The 26866-nt window shown below is 39.4% G+C and overlaps 2 protein-coding genes across 7 annotated transcripts; both read left to right on the plus strand.

Annotated features, from left to right (window-relative positions):
* The first annotated feature begins 1310 nt into the window (after window positions 1-1310).
* Window positions 1311-10745, plus strand: LOC124390615 (TATA box-binding protein-like 2). The gene is made up of 5 exons (XM_046856664.1): window positions 1311-1423; window positions 2057-2148; window positions 3143-3310; window positions 3393-3487; window positions 10632-10745. The coding sequence occupies exons 1-5, from the start codon at window positions 1376-1378 to the stop codon at window positions 10640-10642; spliced, it is 414 nt and encodes a 137-aa protein (XP_046712620.1). The 5' UTR covers window positions 1311-1375; the 3' UTR covers window positions 10643-10745.
* Window positions 1417-25530, plus strand: LOC124390617 (TATA box-binding protein-like 2). Of its 6 annotated transcripts, XM_046856665.1 has the most exons (6): window positions 21211-21474; window positions 22594-22682; window positions 22903-22994; window positions 23855-24001; window positions 24082-24176; window positions 25307-25530. In XM_046856665.1, exons 3-6 carry the CDS (start codon window positions 22921-22923, stop codon window positions 25393-25395), a joined length of 405 nt encoding a protein of 134 aa, XP_046712621.1. In that variant the 5' UTR covers window positions 21211-21474; window positions 22594-22682; window positions 22903-22920; the 3' UTR covers window positions 25396-25530. The 6 variants fall into 6 exon arrangements, with proteins under 6 accessions (XP_046712626.1, XP_046712622.1, XP_046712623.1 ...); XM_046856670.1 differs by lacking the exons at window positions 21211-21474; window positions 22903-22994 and adding an exon at window positions 1417-1769 and having other exon boundaries at window positions 22566-22682; XM_046856666.1 differs by lacking the exons at window positions 21211-21474; window positions 22594-22682; window positions 22903-22994 and adding exons at window positions 10884-10993; window positions 13386-13477.
* The last annotated feature ends 1336 nt before the right edge of the window (window positions 25531-26866 follow it).

The raw sequence follows: 26866 nt of genomic DNA on the forward strand, positions 1-26866 counted from the left end.
GGTTTGCATCTCCTTCAAAAAATACATACTCTAAATGGTTGCCCACTTTCACCAGGGTTCTTCTGAGTACATGTTTGGAGAGGATTTGGAAGGCCCACCACAGCTTCAGGATCCCTCTTTCCTCTCCTCTTTCATCACCAACCAAAAGAAAGATGAGGATAATGATCTGGACCTGAGCTTTCCACCTGATGAGCTAAACGTTCAGGATGAAGGGGGAGAGAACACAGGAGTGGGTCTTACATAGACCAGTGGTGTTTATCTGGACTGTTCAACTGCAAGACCTCCTGAAGCAGACACTGAAGTTAATACGAGGCAGCCTGCAGCCTCCCCCTTCTGCTTCCTCCCCATGACACCCATGACCCCAGTGGCTCCTGTGGCAGAAAATTCAGGAATCATCCCACAATTACAGTAAGATATTTTTTGGAATAACAGATATCTGTTCAACAGTTTTAAAACTATGAAATGATGCTTCTACTTCACTGCAGTAAACAGTCTGAAACAAAGATATTGCATTGTTGTAGTACTTGTGGTAATGCTGTATTTGTCTTTTACCTTAAAAAATAAATGCAGTGATATTTAATACTCACTTCAGGTACATACCAAGAACAGAACAGAACAGTAAATATATGTTAAGGTGCACAGCTTTGCTACATGCACTTCTGCATCACATTTGATATCACATCAGTTTATCAGTTTTATAGGTTGCCCAGTCTTTATATTAAAGTCTACAGTACATGAGGACAACATGATTACTGGTCAAGAGAGGAAAAAAATTGTTTGTGTCCCTTTGCTGTTCTAGAATAAAAATTCTAGGAAATTAATTAATATTCAGGTCTGTTGGGTCAGAATTAGAAAGAATACATCAAAAGTCTACACAATAATTATATATATTTTTTTATATATTTTGAATCTGATGTTCATAACTCAAATAATATCCCAAAGACAGCAGGTTATTTAGGTCCCTCAGTCATAAATACCTTCCAAACCCCATACTTCTATATTCAATAGTATATCAGTACACCTTTGTCATCCTTAGTATTAAGTCATCCTCTTACTGTGCATTAACACTATATTATCTGTGATGTAGCTGTAAATTATGACTGAATTAAAATTTGATTTAGAGTTATGAAGTTAATTGGTCAACGAAGCACAATCTATGTTACAAAATGTTTTTCCATAATTCGCTTCTTCTTCTTCTTCTTCTTCTTCTTTCGGCTGCTCCCATTAGGGGTCGCCACAGCGGATCATCCCTCATTTGTGATCCGCATATTTGATTTGGCACGTGTTTTACGCTGGATGCCCTTCCTAACGCAACCCTCCCCATTTACCCGGGCTTGGGACCGGCACTAAGAATGCACTGGCTTGTGCCTCCCTAATGGCTGGGTTCTTCCATAATTCGCTTGTAGTAGCTTTTTCCACCAGAGTAAGTAAAATTTCAAGATCTTACATTCAGCAGCTTTAAATATGGAGGAATGTTCTATATTTGGCTGTAAAAAAAGCAAATATCTTGTGGTCTGTAAGAATAAACAGGAGAATACAGGGTGTGCTTTGCACTGGTATAGGACATCGATGCATTTTTTGTTGTTGCATTTTTCTAACTGTATTTTTAACTTTGTCATGTTTCTGACGTCTAGTTTTCTGGGATTTGAACATATATCAGTAGGCTGTGTGCAATCTGCTCTGTTTTGACTGTTAACTGGGTTATTTTACTTAAATTTGAATAGAATAAGATTAGTTTTAAGGGGAACCCACTGCTAGATTTTGTTCACATATTAATCTGTATTTGGTTGTGTACAGGAATATAAAAAAGCTTGAAATGCTGAGTACAATCCAAAGGTATGTCTAATTTAAATTTGTGACAGAGGGGCTACATGTCATTAGATTTATTTTGTAGTTCCTTCAGCTTTCACTCCCTGATGAATCTGAGATTAAAGAGAGGAAAATAAACGTGTTTCATAGGCAAGAATATTTTGCAATAGCGAAATGTAAATGTTATAAACACATTGAAGATGCTGCCTTCAGTATTGACAGCTCTTCCAATCTTGCTCTTCTATAGCGCTTTGCTGCTGTAATTATGCGGATCCGTGAACCCAGGACCACTGCCCTTATCTTCAGCTCAGGAAAACTGGTCTGCACTGGTGCAAAGAGGTTAGCAAGTTTTATCTTCAAAATCATGTACCGTATTTTTCGGACTATAAGCCGCTACTTTTTTCCCACATTTTGAACCCCGTGGCTTAAACAATGAAGCGGCTTATTTATTAATATTTCATGGGTTTTTCCCGGTTTCACAAACTTGAAGCCAAAAAACTGAACCCCATAACATTAGACCAATGAAATTTCGGAACGGAAATGAAAAAAACACAACTCGCCTGTGTTCTGAACTGCACGGCATCGGGAGAAAAAACGTTTTTTTAAACGCACGGCGATGCCAAAAGATTAACTCCCGAGAGAAATAGTTTTGAAAGGAAGGAGGAAGACAGTGAACAATGACTTTCTTGGTAGGTTACTGTTTAGATACAAGCCGTTGTAACGCGTTGAGTCCGGGTCAAGGGAGCGCTCACTAACTCCAGTTGCAACAGAAATCATATAAGCATAGACAGGTTTCCAAAACTCGTGCTTTTTTATTTTTCTTGGCAACAGCGTTACGGGTTAGTCAAAGAAACGTAGAAATGAGCATCAGAAAATAACTAGGACATAATCCTCAGTCTTGCACACGTGCAGTAATACCAGGTAAATGCAGTGCCAGGCTATTCCCAAAATACCGCTCTGCTCTTAAAGGAGCCACAACATATTTCACCCGTTACACCGTGTGTAACATGTCTTTCGTTAAAGCCTGTGTAAAGTTCATTAGTTTCAGTGTGGCTTATTTATGTTTAAAATAAAAATATTTGTAAAATTCAGTTATATTATAGTTCGGCTTATATATGGGTGCGCTTTATAGTCCGGAAATTACGGTATATTAAATGCAGTAATTGGCTGTGGTACATTATAGTGCAGTGTAGTTAGTTGTTTATGGGGAGCCTGATTCTAAATGCTCTGTTCCAATGAACTATTTATTGTCATGTCAATATCACATTCTCTCGCTTCCCTGTCTATTCTACTAGTGTCCTATTTGATTAAGGTTTATCTTCTCTCCCACCAGTGAGGAGCAGTCTCACCTTGCTGCAAGGAAGTATGCCCGGGCGGTACAGAAGCTTGGCTTCCCAGCCAAATTTCTTGACTTCAAGATCGTGAACATGGTCGGCAGTTGTGATGTGTGTTTCCCCATACGGTTGAAGTGCCTGGAACTGGCTCACAAACAGTTCAGCAGGTTTGTCCAAATAACTGGTCATGTTTTAAATCTTAATGGAATTTCATTTCTGTATGGTAACTATCATATGTTATTGTTCAAGATATGAACCTGAATTGTTTCCTGGTTTGATCTACCAAATGGTGAAGCCACGGATTGACCTCGTGATATTTGTGTCTGAAAAGGTTGTTCTTACAGGTACAGTGTGGTCCTCTATTTATAATCATGTTAAGCTTTGATCATTCTATTTATCCTTTAAATAAATTTGTAAATAAAGAGTTAAAGCAATATGAAAACAGTTTTTCTTTTTCATGCATCACTTAAAAAAATCCCAAAACAATAAATTTTTGCTAGATTTACTAATCGTGGTCATGCCACATGGTCTAATTACAACATTAAAACTTGATGATAGTTCTTCACAATATGGCACAAAATGATAACAATCAGATTAAAATTTGAGCCGTTGCTTAACCGTTTCACAAAGTTGGAAGCACATAATTGTGTTGGAGGTCTCTGTATGATGAAGAAAACATGCAAATTTCCACAATCATTAATGACATGGGGTTGTATGTCAGGTAAAGGTATGGGAGAGATGACAGTCATTACATCTTCTATAAATGCACTTATTTATATTTAGATTTTGGCACTTTTCTTATTCCATCAATTGAAAGGATGTTTGGTGATGGTAGCATCATTTTTCAGGATGATAATGCATCGTGCCATAGGGCAAAATCTGTGAAAACATTCCCACAGGAAAGACATATAATGTCAATGGCATGGCCTGCAAATAGTCCGGACCTCAATCCAATTGAAAATCTGTGGTGGAAATTTAAGAAAATGGTCCACGACAAGGCTCCAACCTGCAAGGCTGATCTGGCAACTGCAATAAGACAAAGCTGGAGACAGATTGATGAAGTATACTGTTTGTTATTAGTTAAATCCATTGCACTGACTACCCTCAGGGTGAACTGGAATGCTGTATGCACCCTAGTGCCTGATGTCCCTGATTCCTTCAGAAACACTACCTTTCAGAAGAGTTGTGTTAATTATAACAGCAAAATAAAAGACTGTCTAAATCTTGAATGGGATTCTCAAAAAGCATTTACATGGGGTCAATGTACAGGTTTTTACCATAGTGAAATTTAGCTATATAGTGTATTATTATTGAGCTTGACTTTTGGCATAACTGCACGCGCGCTGACTGCAGGGCCTGTACACACGTGACTTGTACATAAACAAAGTGAGTCACGTGGTAAGGGCTAGGGGAGAAGCGCAGCAGCTCCTGGGTTGAGTTGTTGCGTTGCTGTGACGTGTTGCGTAGAGTAGCGTAGACCAACTAGTGTTTTGTGTAGTTTTGTTGAGGCAGCCATAAGTTCCAGCTTCAGCGTCTGTAGCAGAGAATAAATCAAAGACGATGTGAACCGTGTTTTCACATCACGGTAGTACGGCACTGCAGATATGGTACTAACTCATTCAAGTAAAGCTCTGGAAGACATGATAAAGTATAAGACACATACATAATCTGAACCGTTGATGAAAAAAAGCATCTCAGTTTATTTCTATTGTCACATGAACGATCAATAATTAAAAAAAAGATCAATAAATCTATGCAAAATAATTCCTACAGTTAAAATCATTTTGAACAACCAAATGATCAATCACATGATTTAATGGATGACATCAGACATACAGTGTACTGCCATTAGCAGATATAAAATTGAACAGATAATTGAGGCAAATGGTTACAGGACACAATCTGAACATGCTTTAAGCTGTTGTTAATTCATGTTTTAACATTACACACTCACCTCGAGCTTCTTCTGGGAGATCTCCCAAACAATTTCTTACTTCTTCCATAGCTTTAATTCATATCATGCTGCCCAAAGCTAACATCAAATATTACCGTCAAAGCAGACAACTCATAATAAACAGAACCATGCACAGGCTAAAAAAATTATAGAAACTCACTGTAATAACCATAATACTATTTTTATTAATGCCTTTCTACTGTTACATGCACAATACATATGCAATGATCTTATCACCGTCCATGATAAGAGCTTCTTCTAGTTCAGTTTGTAATGACAAATTAGACTTTTGTTCTCTCGACTCGCGTTTTCGACATATCCACTCGTCCGGGGTGCGGGGCCGATCGCAATGATGCCATCCGCCTCGTTAAAAACCCTCAAAATGTCTAGGTTACAACTAATCAATTCCGTTTTTGGCTTTTTCAGGCCCACCGTTCACCCGACACGCAAATACGGCATATCCCCTCGTCCAGGCTGGCCTCCCGGACGTGCCAATAATTTTTTTTAGAACATTTTGGCCCAAGGGGGCAATAGCTAGAGGGCAATTCGTGCCCCATAGAAAATGAATGGGGAATTCAAATATCGAGCCACGGCTCGGCCCTCGATCGTCCAACACGCACATACGGCATATCCACTCGTCTCGTGACGTCACTGGCCCTGCCCCCTCGAAAAAAAGGGCAAAAACAGGCATGCCAGGTATCGAAACGCTCGTCTCTCCGAGTACGGTCGCATCTGGTTGGCACTAAAAACAATCGGCACTAAAGACTCACACCCGGGGTGTGGATTTGTGCACTGGCAAGCACTACTCACATTTTCTTCAGGAAATGTCACATTCTAGTTTTATTTTTTCTTTTCGATTCAATAGCAAGTAATACTAATAGTGCAGGGGTGGCCAACCCGCGGCTTGCGAGCCGCATGTGGCTCTTTGGCTGGTTTCATGATTTTTTATGTGCGTGTAGGGATGAACCGAGAATTTTGGAAATACCTAAATCACCGAAACAACACAGCAGAAACACAATTGTAATGATGCAATAAAAAAGCGCAGCCAGCACACGGTTATCTGGATAAGAGCAACATGTCTGCGGTGTGCGGATAGCGATTTGCAAAACATGCAATGCTGAAATTTCAAGAGGGGGTGTATCTGCAAAGAGTTTCTCCAAGTCGGGTTTAATTTATCACCTGAAATCCAAACATCCCGATTGCCATTCTAAATATGAGAAGAACGCGGCGCAGAAAAGTAAAGTCAATCCGAGCATGCGCACTCCGTCTGTAGTAGACGTTTTTGAAAAGGCAGGAAAGTTTTCCAGTGATGGTGCCAAGGCAAAAGGCATAACACACAAAATTATGGATTTCATTGCCTTTTGAATTGAATTTTCATTTCGGTGCATCCCTAAAATATTATCGTTAGTGTGGCCCTCTGACACAATTCAGGTTTCTCATGTGGCCCCTTGTAAAAATTAATTGCCCACCCCTGCGGTATATTCATCTCACGCACATGCGCGTTTGACGAAAATACCGTATTGAACTCAAGCGTAGTGAACACGCACCTAAAAAAAACACAAACAAAGTCCTTGTTTTCTACCCTGGAACACGTGAAATCAAAGCATCGATCTGTTCTGACTGACACACGTGAAAGAATTGCTTCGAGTGGCAACAACGGAATACGAGGGAGATTTGAAGGGGATTGTTCAAGGCAAGGAATGCCAAAAGTCCCACTAAGTAACATGCATAGTAAAAGAAAAACGCTATTGTAAATTATTATATTTTTGTTTGTGGACTTGGTTAAACTATGAGTTTGTGTATGTGAGACAGTGCACACAATGTTCATTGTTGAGAATGACTGTCCTGTGGTCTAAGAACTGTAGGAGTCAATTTCTGTCATTATGTTGGTGTGTGACATTTACAATAAATCTGGCTGAGCAGAGGGGTGTGTGTGTGTGTGTTTGTGTGTAAGAGAAAGGGATGGGTGATGTTCATGTGTGCCCATGTGTATGATGTGGCTCTTTGCGGTAACACAGTCAAAAATGTGGCTCTCGGTCTCTGACTGGTTGGCCACCCCTGAAATAGAGTATCATCCAGATAACTCAGGTCTCTGTTGCTAATTCCAAACCGTCAATATGGGACTATTAATATAAGCTTGAGCCAATTCAATTCATTTTTTTGCATTATATTTATATTTTTTATGCCATTGAGTTTGTTGTTGCGTTGAGTTTGTTGAGATCTGTGTGTTGTGGTGGACAGTGGGCTAAGTTTTCCTTTATTTCAGTTACCTTGAAGGATTCAATCTTAACCGGTCCAGTCAAACCCTGCTTGGAACTACTTTAGCTGTGCATTTACTAAAAAATAATAACACTTCTTAGACCTTCTGTCAACCAAACTTAACAAAGTATTGCTCAGTGATGCGGTATAAACTTTGTTAAACAACAAGACGTTTTTAAACCCTTTAGATTTAGTCATATATTATTTGGTGCATCAGCCACAAAACCTCCTCTGTGTAAGCTGTTATTATAGAAATCAATAATGTATTCGTTATGCGCATTGATATTTGTTTGTTATATTACAGCTGAAACTACTTTGTTATTTGGAATTAATGAAGATTTTATGACGGATCAGATTAGAGCATTAACCTGTGCACGTAATATTGTTTTGAAAGCAAACAGAAGTGTTTCCGGTCTGTTACAATTGAAGACTTTTAGTTTATTGCAATAGAAATCAGTGGCGGCTGGTAAAAATTTTCTTAAGTGGGGCTGTGGCACACTGGCACAGCAAACAATTTCAGCAAGCGCTGCAATATGATTTATTGAAATGCAGACACAGTTTAAGAACATCTGGTTACATGTTTATTCATTAAAGCATCTCTGAACAGTTAATTTACAAGTCGCAGTTAAATTCTGGATACTTCCATGACTCTGAGGATAACCATGTACAACAAAATCAAGCAGAGCGCCCTCTCGCGGCTGGAGATGGTAATGTTTTCTCTTGGTTCATGTCAAATTAATTTTGATAAATAAGTCGCACCTGACTATAAGTCGCAGGACCAGTTAAACTATGAAAAAAAAGTGCGACTTATAGTCCGGAAAATACAGTACTTATTTTCCCATTTGTATGGATGACAGAAACATCATGCTACTTTTGACTGATCGGCACTTTTTTGCTACGGTTATGAAGACTTGGCCCATCTGTTTTATAACTGTGGCCAGCTACATGGTTTTCTTAGACTATTCTTAAAAGTTATTGATGTAATTATTTCCTTCTACACAGTACCTATCTTTTTTAGTTCACTTAAAAAGTAGACTGGTTAAGTTTACTGTTTGGCTGACTGCTATTTGGTCAAACTAGTGCTTAACATTGTAATACAGTGGCTATTTTTATGCTACTGGACTGATATTAGTTCCTTTTATTGGTCACTAAAAGATGATATATCCACTTACACACAGAAGCAAGATTATGGCATGTGTTGCTTCTATACACACACACACACACACACACACACACACACACAATTATTTACAATATAGCTATAATTACACTATTTCATTTTCTTTAGAATTATAATCTATACGCCATCTTTTGATGTTTTGTGTGTATGTGTGTGTTACCTCTGTAGCTAGCCTCTGTTGTTCTCCTGGTCCCAGTGTCCTCTGTCGCTTTTTGGGGTGGTGCTGCTGGTCAGATGATGCACTGTCCCCACAGAGAAAGGGGATTGAGTCCCTGGTCCAAAAAAAATAAAGATGAAAATTAACAACGAATCTTTCTAACAGCAGCTTTATCAGACAATAGTAAACAAGGGCATATACCTGATTGCTTGCATGTTGTTTGTGAATCCCTGGACAGCTGCTTTAATGTAGACAGGGTCGATGTTCCTCTTCTGCAGCTGGTTGAATAGCATGTCTACATTTGGCATGATCTTGTGAAACAATGCAAGGAAAAAACAGAAAGCCTCGTCTTCAAGCATCCTCACAAAACCCCCTGCCTCTCTGACAGTTGAGTTATCAAAGTTCCCTGAGTCTCTGATGATCTGAAAACATTTTAAAAGGTCATCCTTGTGTTCGTACACAGTGTTTACAGCACGACTTTGAAAGTTCCAACGTGTTGTAGAGGCTCTGGGAAGTCTGTGCGCAACCACTTGGTCAAGCACTGCGATTCGCTTATGTGACCTGGAGAAGAAGGCAGAAAATCCACCAAGGTCAGAAAAAAAAAAGTTCCAATTCTGGGGATGTGTGATGTCGCCTGCTGTATGATGAGGTTCAGCTGATGCACATAACAGTGAACGTAGTGAGCATTTTTGTACACATCTATTATCTTTCACTGCACTCCGCCGGTGCTTCCTCTCATTACAGTAGCCCCGTCATAAGTTTGGGCAATTGCTTTGTTTTTTTGTCCATTTGGTAGTATGGTACTTAGCCTGTCCAGAAGTGCTGTAGCGATGGACTCTGCGTTTGCGTTCTGAATGGTCAAGAACTAAAAAAAAACGCTCTTGGATATTATTATTAGAATCCACGTAACGTAGCACAAGCACCAGCTGACAGCGGGTGGAGACGTCAGTCGTCTCGTCAGCTTGAATGGCGATAAAATCAGCCGCAGTTACTTCCTCTAGAATGTAATCCTTTATTACTAATAGCATGGAGTCCAACAGTTCATTTTGTACCGTCTTCGATGTGCACTTAAAAACGTTTGCTGTCTTAAGGTGCTCCTCTAGTACATTGTCTAGTGAGGCAACAAAATCCACTAAACCCCTAAAAATACCAGGGTTGTCTGACGAGTCAGTTTCGTCGTGCCCACGCAAGGCCAACTCAAAAGCCCCACAAAACTTAACACAATGGATAAAATATGCCGGTTTTTATCCACCTCTGCATTGTGTTTTTTTATCGCAATCCTGTGGCCGTCGTCTAACTGAGTAGCGATGTTCACTCTTCCCAAAATGGCTAGTTTGACAGAATTATCCATGTGTGCCCTGGTGTTCTCATGTTTTCTTATTTTTTCAGAAAGGTGCTTCATATCTCTCACTCCCGTAACTGTCCATGCTGTATCTGCCCCAGTTGTTTTAAACAGCAAGCACGGAAAGCAAAATAAGGCATTAGCAGAAACGCACCCACATAGCCAGGCCTTTTTGGTGTACCAACATGAAGAGTAGCTTCACGTGTACGTCTTCCACTTTTCGCTTGTCTGCTGTCTGATTAAGAGGTCAGGGTGATCTGGACCCAGTTCTTTTACCTTCAGTTTTTCTAAAAATAAAGTTAATAAAGTTTAGACCCAATTAGTGAATCTGCGCAGGTGCTGTTCATTTATTAACTTAAAAACAATCCAGCTTTGTTTTAGATCGTTTCCAATTTGCACAACGCGACTATCTGCTTCACTTTTTTGGGTTCATTCACAATCCCTAATGGGTCTGGAGAGAAATGGATGAAGATGCATTGCTTGAGACCTACTTTGACCAGTCAATTGCTGTATGTTAAGCTCTTGTGGTGCATAAAGAAATGGTTTGCATCTTCTTAAAAAAATACATACTCTAAATGGTTGCCCACTTTCACCAGGGTTCTTCTGAATACATGTTTGGAGGGGATTTGGAAGGCCCACCACAGCTTCAGGATCCCTCTTTCCTCTCCTTTTCCATCTCCAACCAACAGAAAGATGAGGATGATGATCTGGACCTGAGCTTTCTACCTGATGAGCTAAACGTTTAGGATGAAGGGAAAGAGAACACAGGAGTGGGTCTTACAGTGGACAGTGGTGTTTATCTGGACTGTTCAACTGCAAGACCTCCTGAAGCAGACACTTATGTTAATACGAGGCAGCCTGCAGCCTCCCCCTTCTGCTTCCTCCCCATGATCCCCATGACACCCATGACCTCAGTGGCTCCTGTGGCAGAAAGTTCAGGAATCATCCCACAATTACAGTAAGATATTTTTTGGAATAACAGATATCTGTTCAACAGTTTTAAAACTATGAAATGATGCTTCTACTTCACTGCAGTAAACAGTCTGAAACAAAGATATTGCATTGTTGTAGTACTTGTGGTAATGCTGTATTTGTCTTTTACCTTAAAAAATAAATGCAGAGATATTTAATACTCACTTCAGGTACATACCAAGAACAGAACAGAACAGTAAATATATGTTAAGGTGCACAGCTTTGCTACATGCACTTCTGCATGTAAAATGACCGCAGATTTGATATCACATCCCTTTGCTGCTGTTGCTCACTCCAAAAATTCTAGAAAATGTATTAATATTCAGGTCTGTTGGGTCAAAATTAGAAAGAATACATCAAAAGTCTACACAATAATTATATATATATATTTTTTTTTATATTTTAATCTGATGTTTATAACTCAAATAATGTCCCAAAGACAGCAGGTTATTTAGGTCCCTCAGTCATAAATACCTTCCAAACCCCATACTTCTATATTCAATAGTATATCAGTACACCTTTGTCATCCTTAGTATTAAGTCATCCTCTTACTGTGCATTAACACTATATTATCTGTGATGTAGCTGTAAACTATGACTGAATTTTAATTTGATTTAGAGTTATGAAGTTAATTGGTCAACGAAGCACAATCCATGTTACAAATTGTTCTTCCATAATTCGCTTGTAGTAGCTTTTTCCACCAGACTAAGTAAAATTTCAAGATCTTACAATTAGCAGCTTTAAATATGGAGGAATGTTCTATATTTGGCTGTAAAAAAAGCAAATGGCTTGTGGTCTGTAAGGGTAAACAGGAGAATACAGGGTGTGCTTTGCACTGGTATAGGACAGCGATGCATTTTTTTTGTTGTTGCATTTTTCTAACTGTATTTTTAACTTTGTCATGTTTCTGATGTCTAGTTTTCTGGAATTTGAACATGTATCAGTAGGCTGTGTGCAATCTGCTCTGTTTTGACTGTTAACTGGGTTATTTTACTTAAATTTGAATAGAATAAGATTAGTTTTAAGGGGAACCCACTGCTAGATTTTGTTCACATATTAATCTGTAGTTGGTTGTGTACAGCAGGGGTTTTCAACCGGTGGTCCGCGGCCCCCTGGTGGTCCGCGGCGGCATTGCATGTGGTCCGTGACAGCCTACATAATTTCACTATTAAAATCACTTTTTTTATTTATTAATTTTTCCAAACATTTCCAGAATATTTGCACATTAGCGGGAAAACTGAATGTAATTAAAATATCTAAAATATTCAAACTGACACAGGATAGGCTAGCTTTGCACTTATCGTTGTGTTTTGTGTCATATATGTACACATTCATCTTGCGCGTGAAATAGACCAGCCTCTCGGAGTTAAGAAAACACATTATTCAGGTTTTATTGAATAGACGCTTAATAGTTTTGGTGAATTGAAATTTGGAGTGGAGCTGTTAGCTAACGTTTCTAACTAAGGTGAAGTTTGCTAGTTAGCACCAGCATGGATCGCTTTTTAGTGAGGAAAGTGACAGATGTCAGGACAGATGGACAGGCTTCTGCTGCATGCTCTGCAGACATTATGTTAAATATGGATTTACAGTAACAACTGACAAAACAGGAGAAGAGGTACCACTGTGTTTCGCACAACCCCTTATGAAGTTCTGGATAAGTTGCCAGACAGAATTTCCAGAGCTTACAGTAAAAGCATTGAGGTGTCTTTTACCCTTTCCAACTGCATACTTTTGTGAGAGCGTTTTTTCCACACTGGCATATCTAAAGAACAAGTACAGGGCAAGGCTAGAACCAGAGAATGATATGAGGCTGTCACTATGTACCACTATATCACCACAAATAGACAGACTGTGTGGAAGTCACCACGCCCAGAAATCCCACTAACAGGTAAGGAGTACCCCCCGCCACACACACACACACACACACACACACACACACACACACACACACACACACACACACACACACACACACACACACACACACACACACAATAGTGGGCCACGGATTACTTGTTAGTCAGAATGGTGGTCCCTGGCACAGAACCAGTTGAAAACCCCTGGTGTACAGGAATATAGTGTCCACAGTAAACCTGGCATGTCCAATAAACCTGAAAGCCATTCCACTTAAAGCTCGAAATGCTGAGTACAGTCCAAAGGTATGTCTAATTTAAATTTGTGACAGAGGGGCTACATGTCATTAGATTTCTTTTGTAGTGCCTTCAGCTTTATTTCCTGATGAATCTAAGATTAAAGAGAGGAAAATAAATGTGTTTCATAGGCAAGAATATTTTGCAATAGCAAAATGTAAATGTTATAAACACATTGAAGATGCTGCCTTCAGTATTGACAGCTCTTTCAATCATGCTCTTCTATAGCGCTTTGCTGCTGTAATTATGCGGATCCATGAACTCAGGACCACTGCCCTCATCTTCAGCTTAGGAAAACTGGTCTGCACTGGCGCAAAGAGGTTAGCAAGTTTTATCTTTAAAATCATGTATATTAAATGCAGTAATTGGCTGTGTGACATTATGGTGCAGTGTAGTTAGATGTTATTGTTCAAGCTATGAACCTGAATTGTTTCCTGGTTTGATCTACCGAATGGTGAAGCCACGGATTGTCCTCCTGATATTTGTGTCTGAAAAGGTTGTTCTTACAGGTACAGTGTGGTCCTCTATTTATAATCATGTTTAGCTTTGATCATTCTATTTATCCTTTAAATAAATTTGTAGAGCACATTTCCCTAATAGACCTCAACGTTTCATTGCAAAAGCATCAATCAAAAAGTTTTTTGTTTGTTTGTTTTCTCTTTGTAAATCTAGGTGCAAAAGATCGCTCTGAAATATATGAAGCTTTTGAGAATATCTACCCAATTCTGAAAGGATTCAGGAAACAGTGAAAAACGAGCACTTCTACTTTTTATTGAGTTCTGATATGTCAATATATAAGGTGACTGTTTAGAAATCAAATTTTATTGAAAGTGATTCTTTAGGCTTTAGCTTGAAACAAACCTTTGTTAATGGATATTTAATTTGCAAACATTGTGCATGCTATTTAGATGTGTTTCTGTCACTGTGATTACTATTTGAGTGGTTAGAGGTAAATGTTTTGTTAATATATTTTTCTACATAGTAAACTGAACTCTAAAGGTCTGATTTTCTGAGAATTGGTTCTGATTTTCATACTGGAAAAATGTTACAATAATTCATGTTGTATCAGAGCCTCTGCGCATGTCGTGTTTGTTCGTCTAATGTTGCCTTGTTTTTCACAGCTTGTTCTCTAGGCCCACCAACGCCCAGTTCTATGAAAGAATGCTCCTCTAGCATTTTCTCCCAAGTTAGCAATATGAAAACAGTTCTTCTTTTTTATGCATCACTTAAAAAAATCCCAAAACAATAAATCTTTGGTAGATTTATTAATCGTGGTCATGCCACGTGGTCTAATTGAGACATTTTAACACACTTGAAAACTTGATGATAGTTCTACACAATATGGCACAAAATGATAACAATCAGATTAAAATTTGAGCCGCATCTTAACCGTTTCACAAAGTTGGAAGCACATAATTGTGTCGGAGGTCTTTGTATGTCAAATTTCCACAATCATTAATGATATGGGGTTGTATGTCAGGTAAAGCTATGGGAGAGATGACAGTCATTACATCTTCTATAAATGCACATGTTTATATTGAGATTTTGGACACTTTTCTTATTCCATCAATTGAAAGGATGTTTGGTGATGGTAGCATCATTTTTCAGGATGATAATGCATCGTGCCATAAAACACCACGAGAAGAAGAAAAAGAAGAGGCCTTGAAATGTGGGCCCTGTTTTGAAAGCACATGGGCTATAGTGCTGCTTTGTTTGGTTGTGTTTGAAGTCGCCCTAGAGGAGGTAGGCCAAGTTTGTTTAATTTGTTTATTTAGAGGGATTTATTTTTGATTGTATGGGAAAATTGTTTTTGTTTATTTAGTTTCAGATAAATTTAGCAATGCTGACTGTGTATGTTGACAGCTGCTGGTGTAGATCTGGATAAATGCTTGAACATCAACTGATTGTTATATCTGCTCTATGTCAATGAAGGTAAATTATTTAATATTTTAATTAAATGTGTGTGCAGTTGGTAACCATGGTTTTAAATGTTTGTGTTTTAAAGCAAATGTGTTGTTATTTTTGTTTTTCTGTTTTAGATTTATCAATTGCCGTTTCTCCCTTGTTGTTTTTGTTTGGTCCCCTGGTTGGCCGGTCTCAGGAGTGTGCTGCATGGTGGCATCACGTGTATCATGTGAATTGTTTGTGTACGAGTCCGGTTGGCCGGGGCTTTGTTTATTTTGTATTCTTTTATTTTTATTGATGATACCTTCCCAGCCTTATGCTGCCAGCTTAACTCGTGGTGCTTGTATTTTGTGTGCTTGTGTGCATGCCTTTGTGTATGGGATTTAAGTTTGCTGTGTTTTCTTTTGTGGTTATTGCCTTTTGAGTGTTTAATGTAAGAGGGATGTCCCCCTATGCCTAAAGGTTTGCCGCACGCAACGAAAGCAGTCATCATAGCGAGAGAGTTGAGCTGGCTGTTAACCTCTTTGAGAGCTGGGACCAATTCTGGATGGGCTACTGGTATCAATTATTTAATGTTTAGGTGTTTTATGTATATTCTGTCCTATTTTTAAATAAATTTTGTACCTTAGCCATTGGAAGGGTTTCGTTTTTGGGTCTGTGCTCTAAACAGGCTTCTTTCTCCTTCGAGTTCGTTTCGAAGGGGTGGCATAGTTGCTACACCAAGAACATAACAGAACAGTAAATATGTTAAGGTGCACAGCTTTGCTACATGCACTTCTGCATGTAAAATGACAGCAGATTTGATATCACATAAGTTTATCAGTTTTTTAGGTTGCCCAGTCTTTATATTAAAGTCTACAGTACACGAGGACAACATGATTACTGGTCAAGAGAGGAAAAAAAAATGTTTGTGTCCCTTTGCTGTCACTCCAAAAATTCTAGAAAATTAATTAATATTCAGGTCTGTTGGGTCAGAATTAGAAAGAATACATCAAAAGTCTACACAATCATTTTATATATATTTTTAATCTGACATATACAGTGAGGAAAATAAGTATTTGAACACCCTGCTATTTTGCAAGTTCTCCCACTTAGAAATCATGGAGGGGTCTGAAATTGTCATCGTAGGTGCATGTCCACTGTGAGAGACATATTCTAAAAAAAAATCCAGAAATCACAATGTATGATTTTTTTAACTAGTTATTTGTATGATACAGCTGCAAATAAGTATTTGAACACCTGAGAAAGTCAATGTTAATATTCGGTACAGTAGCCTTTGTTTGCAATTACAGAGGTCAAACGTTTCCTGTAGTTTTTCACCAGGTTTGCACACACTGCAGGAGGGATTTTGGCCCACTCCTCCACACAGATCTTCTCTAGATCAGTCAGGTTTCTGGCCTGTCTCTGAGAAACACGGAGTTTGAGCTCCCTCCAAAGATTCTCTATTGGGTTTAGGTCTGGAGACTGGCTAGGCCATGCCAGAACCTTGATATGCTTCTTACAGAGTCACTCCTTGGTTATCCTGGCTGTGTGCTTCGGGTCATTGTCATGTTGGAAGACCCAGCCTCGACCCATCTTCAATGCTCTAACTGAGGGAAGGAGGTTGTTCCCCAAAATCTAGCAATACATGGCCCCGGTCATCCTCTCCTTAATACAGTGCAGTCGCCCTGTCCCATGTGCAGAAAAACACCCCAAAGCATGATGTTACCACCCCCATGCTTCACAGTAGGGATGGTGTTCTTGGGATGGTAATCATTATTCTTCTTCCTCCAAACAAGTTTAGTGAAATTATGACCCAAAAGTTATATTTTGGTCTCATCTGACCACATGACTTTCTCCCATGACTCCTCTGGATCATCCAAATGGTCATTGGCAAACTTAAGACGTGCCTGGACATGTGCTATTTTAAGCAGGGGAACCTTCCGTGCCATGCATGATTTTAAACCATGACGTCTTAGTGTATTACCAACAGTAACCTTGGAAACGGTGGTCCCAGCTCTTTTCAGGTCATTGATCAGCTCCTCCCGTGTAGTTCTGGGCTGATTTCTCACCTTCCTTAGGATCATTGAGACCCCACGAGGTGAGATCTTGCATGGAGCCCCAGTCCGAGGGAGATTGACAGTCATTAGATTAGATTAGATTAGATTAGATTAGATTCAACTTTATTGTCATTACACATGTACAAGTACAATGCAACGAAATGCAGTTTGGGTCTAACCAGAGTGCAATAACAGCAAGTGCAGGATATATAGATTTAACATGAATTTACAGTTAAATAAAATAAAGACTATAAACAGTAATTAAAGGATGAATATGTACTATAAATGTTGTATAAAGATGAATATATGTTATATATGTAAAACACAATATACAGAGTAATGTATATATATATATGTACTATAAATATAAATATAATTACAGATGAGTATATATGTACTATAAATATAAATATAATTACAGATGAGTATATATGTACTATGAACAATAATATACAGATGTATATATATAAATGTATTATGAACATGCTATACAGATGCCTATTACTATACACAGATTTACAGAAGGATGTAAGCGGTGGACATAATAATATTGCTGTAACTATAAACAAAGAACAGGTATATGTACAGTGGTGATAAGTTTATGGTGAGCAGCAATAAAAAAAAGAGCAGTGTGCAAATGAGCAAAGGTTTGTGTAAACAGTCCGTGCAACAACAAAGTGTGAGGTGAGAAATGATCAGTGTCTTGGTGAGCGTAAGTTTTTGTTCAGAGAGTCCATTAGCAAAGAGTGTGAGGTGTGGGGGGAATGTAGTAGTGTATCAGTGAGTGTCAGAGTTCACTAAAGAGACAGCTCTAGGAAAAAAGCTGTTCTTTAGTCTGCTGGTCCTGGTCCGGAGGCACCTGAAACGTCTGCCAGAGGGCAGAAGAGTGAACAGTCTGTGGGCGGGATGAGAGGAGTCCTTAAGAATGCTGCGAGCTCAACGCAGACAGCGTTTCTTTTGGATGTCCTCCATGGCTGGGAGTGGAGTCCCTGTGATGCGCTGGGCAGTTTTCACCACCCGCTGCAGTGCCTTACGCTCTGCAGCAGAGCAGCTCCCATACCAGACTGTGACACAGCTGGTCAGGATGCTCTCTACTGCGCAGCGGTAGAAGTTCACCAGAATATCCGAGGAGAGCTGATTTTTTTAAAGTGTCCTCAGGAAAAAGAGACACTGGTGAGCCTTCTTGACCAGGCTGGAGGTGTTGATGTTCCAAGACAGGTCTGCCGAGATGTGGATCCCCAGGAATTTGAAACTGGAGACACGCTCAACAGCCATCCCGTTGATGTGGGTGGTGTCATGTGTACCTCTTGCCTCCTTCCTGAAGTCCACAATAAGCTCCTTTGTCTTGGAGGTGTTAAGGAGTAGGTTATTGTTGTTGCACCATGTGGCTAGGTGCTGGATCTCCTCCCTGTAGGCAGTCTCATCATTGTTGGTGATGAGACCAATCACGGTAGTGTCATCTGCAAACTTGATGATGGAGTTAGATCCATTCACAGGCCTGCAGTCGGAGGTGAAGAGGGAGTAGAGGAAGGGCTCAGCACACAGCCCTGTGGTACACCAGTGTTGAGTGTGATGGTGTTGGAGCAAATGGAGCCAGATCGAACCTGCTGGGGTCTTTTGGTCAGAAAGTCCATGACCCAGTTGCAGGTGGAGGTGTTAATGCCCAGATCTAGGAGTTTGCATATTAGCTTGGATGGAATGATGGTATTGAATGCTGAGCTGAAGTCAACAAACAGCATACGTGCATAGGTGTTCTTATTGTCCAAGTGTGTGAGCACAGAGTGCAATGCCATGGAAACAGCATCTTCTGTGCTTCTATTGCTTCGGTAGGCAAACTGGTGGGAGTCAAATGTGGTTGGCAGAGAGTCCTTCAGGTGTGCCAGGACCAGCCGCTCAAAGCACTTCATGACAATGGGTGTCAGTGCTACAGGGCGGTAGTCGACAGGCACGTTGGGTTAGAGTGTTTAGGCACTGGCACAATGGAGGTACATTTAAAGCAAGTGGGAACAGCTGCTTGGGCAAGAGACAGGTTGAAAATGTCAGTAAAGACCCCAGCGAGCTGCTCAGCACATGCCCTAAGTACGCGACCAGGGATGTTGTCTGGTCCAGCGGCTTTGTGAGCGCTGATCCGGCTCAGTGCATTGCAGACATCTGTGGAGGAGAGTTTGATTGGAGAGTGATCAGCCGAGAGTTTGAGCTTTGTGGCAGTTTCTTTGTTGTCTCTCTCAAAGCGAGCATAAAAGTCATTAAGCTCATTCAGAAAGAGGACATCAGTGGCAGCGGGGGTGGAGTGGGAGGATTTGTAATCACTGATGGCCTGGATGCCTTGCCACATGCGTCGAGGGTCAGAGTTAGAAAAATGCTCCTCTATCTTCAGCTTGTAGCAGTGCTTGGCCTCTTTGATGCCCCTCTTCAGGTTAGCTCTGGATGTGCTGTAGGCCTGAGCGCCACCTGACCTGAAGGCAGTAGTGCGTGCCTTCAGCAGGAGGCGCACCTCCTTGTTCATCCATGGCTTCTGATTAGGGTATGTAATGATCTGTTTCTGGGTAGTAACACTGTTTGTGGTGGAACTGATGTAATCCAGAACAGAGGAGGTGTAGCAGTCAATGTCTGTGTGAGAGTCACTGGTGGCCTGAGAAGCAAATGTACTCCAGTCTGTGTGTAGAAACCTTTCCTGAAGTGTGAAATCTGCGTCTGCGGGCCACACCTTGATGGTTCTCACTGATGGCTTTACCCGGTTGATGAGGGGTGCATATTTAGGGGTGAGAAACAAAGAAAGGTAATCTGACTGTCCCAGGTGGGGGAGGGGGGTTGCAACATAAGCTCCAGCCATGTTTGTGTATACATGGTCTAAAGTCTTGTTCCCTCTGGTGTGACATGAAACATGCTGATGAAATTTTGGAAGAACTGCCTTTAAGTTTGAGTGATTAAAATCTCCCGCAACAATAAATGCAGCTTCCGGGTGAACAGTCTGTTGTTTACTGATGGCGCATAAAGTTCTTTCATAGCGAGCTTAGCATCAGCATCAGGGGAATGTAAGCAGCAGGAATAATGGTGGAAGTGAACTCCCGCGGTAGATAAAACGGTCTACATTTAACCATGAGAAACTCCAGGTTAGCTGAACAATGACTCTTGACAATAACAGAGTTCGTGCACCAAGCTTTGTTGACATAAATGCACAGTCCACCGCCTCTGGTCTTACCGGAGCCATCTAATGTCCTATCCGCCCGGAGTGTGTGTCGTCCCGCTAGCTCAATAGCGTTGTCCGGGATGCCGCTGTGTAGCCATGTTTCCGTGAAAATCATGACATTACAGTTCTGAAGTTTTATGCTGTGTGTGATGCTGAGTCGAATCTCCTCTATTTTGTTCACCAGCGACCGAACATTGGCGAGGAAGATGCTGGGTAAAGAGAGCCGGTGTGGTGTTAGCTTTAGCTTAGCTTTCACATGTTTAGCTTCTTCCATTTTCTAATGATTGCTCCAACAGTGGACCTTTTTTCACAAAGCTGCTTGGCAATTTCACCGTAGCCCTTTCCAGCCTTGTGGAGGTGTACAATTTTGTCTCTAGTGTCTTTGGACAGCTCTTTGGTCTTGGCCATGTTAGTAGTTGGATTCTTCCTGATTGTATGGGGTGGACAGGTGTCTTTATGCAGCTAACGACCTCAAACAGGTGCATCTAATTTAGGATAATAAATGAAGTGAAGATGGACATTTTAAAGGCAGACTAACAGGTCTTTGAGGGTCAGAATTCTAGCTGATAGACAGGTGTTCAAATACTTATTTGCAGCTGTATCATACAAATAAATAGTTTAAAAATCATATATTGTGATTTCTGGATTATTTTTTTTAGATTATGTCTCTCACAGTGGACATGCACCTACGATGACAATTTCAGACCCCTCCATGATTTCTAAGTGGGAGAACTTGCAAAATAGCAGGGTGTTCAAATACTTATTTTCCTCACTGTATAACACAAATAATATCCCAAAGGTCCTCAGTCATAAATACCTTCCAAACCCCATACTTCTATATTTAATAGTATATCAGTACACCTTTGCCATTCTTAGTATCGAGTCATCCTCTAACTGTGTGTGGCCAGTGGTATAAATAATTTTTTGCCTTTAGTTTTCACTGTGCTGAAATTGCGTGTGTGGCCCTTTAAGAGATCTCCGGTCTGGGCTCGCGAGATTTCCCTTTCACAGGCGCGAAAAATAGAACAGCTATTTTTTGGAGAACTCTGTGGAGCAGTCGCATGCTGTGTGTTGTTTCGATATCGAGTAGGGTTTATTCTAAAATGGTGCTGTTCCTACTGATGAGGTCGGTTCGAGTATAATCTGCGTGATCCTCGTGTCAGGTGCAAATACAAGTTTCTGTGTAAGTTCAGTACTTCTTATATTATTTATGTAATTATCTGAAAGTGTTTTAAGTGCTATAAATACTGTTAAACCTATTGTTTTAATGTTTAACAGTGTGTGTGTTTCTTATCTCTTTTGTACCATAGCACTACCGTATTTTATTTACTTTATTTTCTTTATCGTATTCTTGCTTATTTTTGTTTTGTGTTATTCTCTGAGCCTGTGTGTTCAGTAAATTGGGTGAGAGAAGTTTTTGTTAAACAATCCCTTAGATTGTGTACATGCATACAGCCTCATTAACACTCGAGATGTCTTTTGGTGTTTATTTAAGTGTAATTTATTGAGTGTGCATCTGGTGCTGGGATTCTAACCAGTGTTTCTCTGTGGTAAATCGCTGTTAAGATTTGATTTTGTTACACTGCAAATTGGTAAAACATTATTTTGTAATAGTTTATTCTTTTTAATTTACTTTTGTTTTGCTGATGTTCCCACCGACCGCTGTAAACTGTAAGTAAAAAAAACAGCAGTCAGATAAACCCCTTTATAATAAATTAACTATTCTGTTGCCGTGTGTGTTTCTTTCGTTACCACCCGGTTACATGTGCATTAACACTATATTATCTGTGATGTAGCTGTAAATTATGACTGAATTTAAATTTGATTTAGAGTTATGAAGTTAATTGGTCAACGAAGCACAATCCATGTTACAAAATGTTCTTCCATAATTCGCTTGTAGTAGATTTTTCCACCAGAGTAAGTAAAATTTCAAGATCTTACATTCAGCAGCTTTAAATATGGAGGAATGTTCTATATTTGGCTGTAAAAAAAAAAAAAAAAAAAAACTTGTGGTCTGTAAGGGTAAACAGGAGAATACAGGGTGTGCTTGGCACTGGTATAGGACAGCGATGCATTTTCTAACTGTATTTTAAACTTTCTCATGTTTCAGACGTGCCCTTCTAGTTTCCTGGTATTTTAACATGTATCAGTAGGCTGTGTGCAATCTGCTCTGTTTTGACTGTTAATTGGGTTATTTTACTTAAATTAAATTTAAAGTTTTTAATTTAATTTAAATTTCACTTAAATTTAAATAGAATGCTAGATTTTGTTCACATATTAATCTGTATTTGGTTGTGTACAGGAATATAGTGTCCACAGCAAAACCTGGCATGTCCTCTAGACCTGAAAGCCATTGCCCTTCAAGGTCAAAATGCTGAGTACAATCCAAAGGTATGTCTAATTTAAATTTGTGACAGAGGGGCTACATGTCATTAGATTTCTTTTGTAGTGCCTTCAGCTTTCACTCCCTGATGAATCTGAGATTAAAGAGAGGAAAATAAACGTGTTTCATAGGCAATAATATTTTGCAATAGCGAAATGTAAATGTTATAAACACATTGAAGATGCTGCCTTCAGTATTGCCAGCTCTTCCAATCTTGCTCTTCTATAGAGCTTTGTTGCTGTAATTATGCGGATCCGTGAACCCAGGACCACTGCCCTTATCTTCAGCTCAGGAAAACTGGTCTGCACTGGCACAAAGAGGTTAGCAAGTTTTATCTTCAAAATCATGTACCGTATTTTTCAGACTATAAGCCGCTACTTTTTTCCCCACATTTTGAACTCCGCGGAAAAAACGTTTTGTTTTTTTAAACGCACAGCGATGCAAAAAGAAACTCCCGAGAGAAATAGTTTTGAAAGGAAGGAGGAAGACAGTGAACAATGACTTTCTTGGTAGGCTACTGTTTAGATACAAGCCTTTGTAACGCGTTTAGTCCGGGTCAAGGGAGAGCTCACTAACTCCAGTTGCAACAGAAATCATATAAGCACAGACAGGTTTCCAAAACTCGTGCTTTTTTATTTTTCTTGGCAACAGCGTTACGGGTTATTCAAAGAAGAAACTTAGAAATGAGCCTCAGAAAATAATAGGTACCTAATCCTTGCACACACGCAGTAATACCGGAAAAAATGCAGTGCCAGGCTATTCCTAAAATACGGATATGCTCCTAAAGGAAGCGCAATATATTTCACCCGTTACACCGTGTGTAACGTGTCTTTCGTTAAAGCTTGTGTAAAGTTCATTAGTTTCAGTGTAGACTTACACTAGGCTTAAAGACAGGTGCGGCTTATTTATGTTTAAAATAAAAATATTTGTAAAATTCAGTTATATTATAGTTCGGCTTATATATGGGTGCACTTTATAGTCCGGAAATTACGGTATATTAAATGCAGTAATTGGCTGGGGTACATTATAGTGCAGTGTAGTTAGTTGTTTATATGGAGCCTGATACTAAATGCTCTGTTCCAATGAACTATTTGTTGTCATGTCAATATCACATTCTCTCGCTTCCCTGTCTATTCTACTAGTGTCTTATTTGATTAAGGTTTATCTTCTTTCCCACCAGTGAGGAGCAGTCTCACCTTGCTGCAAGGAAGTATGTCCGGGTGGTACAGAAGGTTGGCTTCCCAGGCAAATTTCTGGTCGGCAGTTGTGATGTGTGTTTCCCCATACAGTTGGAGTGCCTGGAACTGGCTCACAAACAGTTCAGCAGGTTTGTCCAAATAACTGGTCATGTTTTAAATCTTAATGCAATTTCATTTCTGTATGGTAACTATAATGTTATTGTCAAAGATATGAACCCGAATTGGTTCCTGATTTGATCTACCGAATGGTGAAGCCACGGATTGACCTTGTGATATTTGTGTCTGGAAAGGTTGTTCTTACAGGTACAGTGTGGTCCTCTATTTATAATCATGTTTAGCTTTGATCATTTTATTTATCCTTTAAATAAATTTGAGTTCAAGTTAGCAATATGAAAACAGTTTTTCTTTTACATGCATCACTTAAAAAAATTCCCAAAACAATACATTTTTGCTAGATTTACTCATCGTGGTCATGCCACATGGTCTAATTGAGACATTTTAACACACTTGAAAACTTGATGATAGTTCTACACAATGTGGCACAAAATGATAACAGATTAAAATTTGAGCCGCCCCCTAACCGTTTCACAAAGTTGGAAGCACATAATTGTGTCGGAGGTCTCTGTATGATGAAAAAAAACCATGCAAATTTCCACAATCATTAATGAGATGGGGTTGTATGTCAGGTAAAGGTATGGGAGAGATGACAGTCATTACATCTTCTATAAATGCACAAGTTTATATTGAGATTTTTGACACTTTTTTTATTCCATTAATTGAAAGGATGTTTGGTGATGGTAGCATTATTTTTCAGGATGATAATGCATCGTGCCATAGGGCAAAATCTGTGAAAACATTCCCACAGGAAAGACATATGTCAATGGCATGGCCTGCAAATAGTCCGGACCTCAATCCAATTGAAAATCTGTGGTGGAAATTAAAGAAAATGGTCCACGACAAAGATCCAACCTGCAAGGCTGATCTGGCAACTGCAATAAGACAAAGCTGGAGACAGATTGATGAAGTATACTGTTTGTCATTAGTTAAATCCATGCTTTAGAGAATTCAAGCTGTTAATAGCCAGAGTTGGTGCAACAAAGTACTAGTAGTGTTTTTATTTGGTGATTCCATATAATTTTCCTCAGATTTGTGATTCCATATTTTTTCCTCTGTTTGATCTGTAAAAACAGTTGTAATTGACTGTAGTTAGGTTTTTTTTTTTTTTTTTAGTGTTTTATACAGCCAGAAGTTTGGATTGTTGAGTGAAAATTGTTTTGTGGCATATATGTGCTTGTTTTTTCTACACAATTAAACATTTGAATGAACATCATCTGAGAGGAGATTCCATACTTTTGCCAGGGGTTGTATAATCCCTTGAGTGGAACCAGGAGGCCCAAACCTGTTCTAACAAGACAATACTCCTGTTTACGCAGCGAGATCCACGTTGATGTTTGACAAGGTTGGAGTGGGAAAACCTGAGTGTCCTGCACACAGCCCTGACCCTGAGCCCGGAGGCACTTGAGCACTGACTACCCTCAGGGTGAACTGGAATGCTGTATGCACCCTAGTGCCTGATGTCCCTGATTCCTTCAGAAACACTACCTTTCAGAAGAGTTGTGTTAATTATAACAGCAAAATAAAAGACTCTCTAAATCTTGAATGGGATTCTCAAAAGCATTTACATGGGGTCAATGTACAGGTTTTTACCATAGTGAAATTTAGCCATATAGTGTATTATTATTGAGCTTGACTTTTGGCATAACTGCACACTTGTTTTTCATGGAAAATATAAGAAAGGCAAGACCAATGAATTTCTTTGCTATCCACTAAAATAAATTAAGGTTTGAGAGTAAAAAGTAAATATGAGGCAATCAATCATTTATATATAGATGTGTTAAACAACTTAGAACATGGCACCTCACATGGGGATACCCAGGGCTCAAAGAAAGAGTAGCCAGTCAAAGCTTTTAATTGGATAATCAAGGTAACAGGGATCATCTAAGTAAAGAAATAAATAATTAAAAAATGCCAGTCACATGCTCCAATATTTGTAATCATTGAAAAATAGGGTTTACATGCTCTAAAACGTAAATGTGATGTAAAGAAAGCTAAAATTCATCTTTTAAACTTTAAAACACTTTTTTTGTTGTTCCAAACTAGTGCGCACGCGCGCTGACTGCGGGGCCTGTACACACGTGACTTGTACATAAGCAAAGTGAGTCACGTGGTAAGGTCTAGGGGAGAAGCGCAGCAGCTCCTGGGTTGAGTTGTGTTGCTGTGACGTGTTGCGTTGAGTAGCGATGACCAACTAGTGTCTTGTGTAGTTTTTTGAGGCAGCCATGAGTTCCAGCTTCAACGTCTTTAGCTAAGAATAAATAGAAGACGACGTAAAACGCGTTTTCACATCACGGTAGTACGGCACTGCAGATATGGTACTAACTCATTCAAGTAAAGCTCTGGAAGACATGATAAAGTATAAGACACATACATAATCTGAACCGTTGATGGAAAAAAAGCATCTCCGTTTATTTCTATTTATTGTAACATGCACGAGCGATAATTAAAGTTAAAATAATTTTGAACAACCAAATGATCAATCACATGATTTAATGGATGACATCAGACATACAGTGTACTGCCATTAGGAGATATAAAATTGAACAGATAATTGAGGCAAATGGTTACAGGACACAATCTGAACATGCTTTAAGCTGTTGTTAATTCATGTTTTAACATTACACACTCACCTCGAGCTTCTGGGAAATCTCTCAAACAAGTTCTTACTTCTTTCATAGCTTTAATTCATATCATGCTGCCCAAAGCTAACATCAAATATTACCGTCAAAGCAGACAACTCATAATAAACAGAACCATGCACATGCTAAAAAAACAATAGAAACTCACTTAGTAATAACCATAATACTATTTTTATTAATGCCTTTCTACTGTTACATGCACAATACATATGCAATGATCTTTTTACCGTCCATGAT

The sequence above is a fragment of the Silurus meridionalis genome, chromosome 8 (genome assembly GCF_014805685.1).
Source record: "Silurus meridionalis isolate SWU-2019-XX chromosome 8, ASM1480568v1, whole genome shotgun sequence".
NCBI classification, from domain to species: Eukaryota; Metazoa; Chordata; class Actinopteri; order Siluriformes; family Siluridae; genus Silurus; species Silurus meridionalis.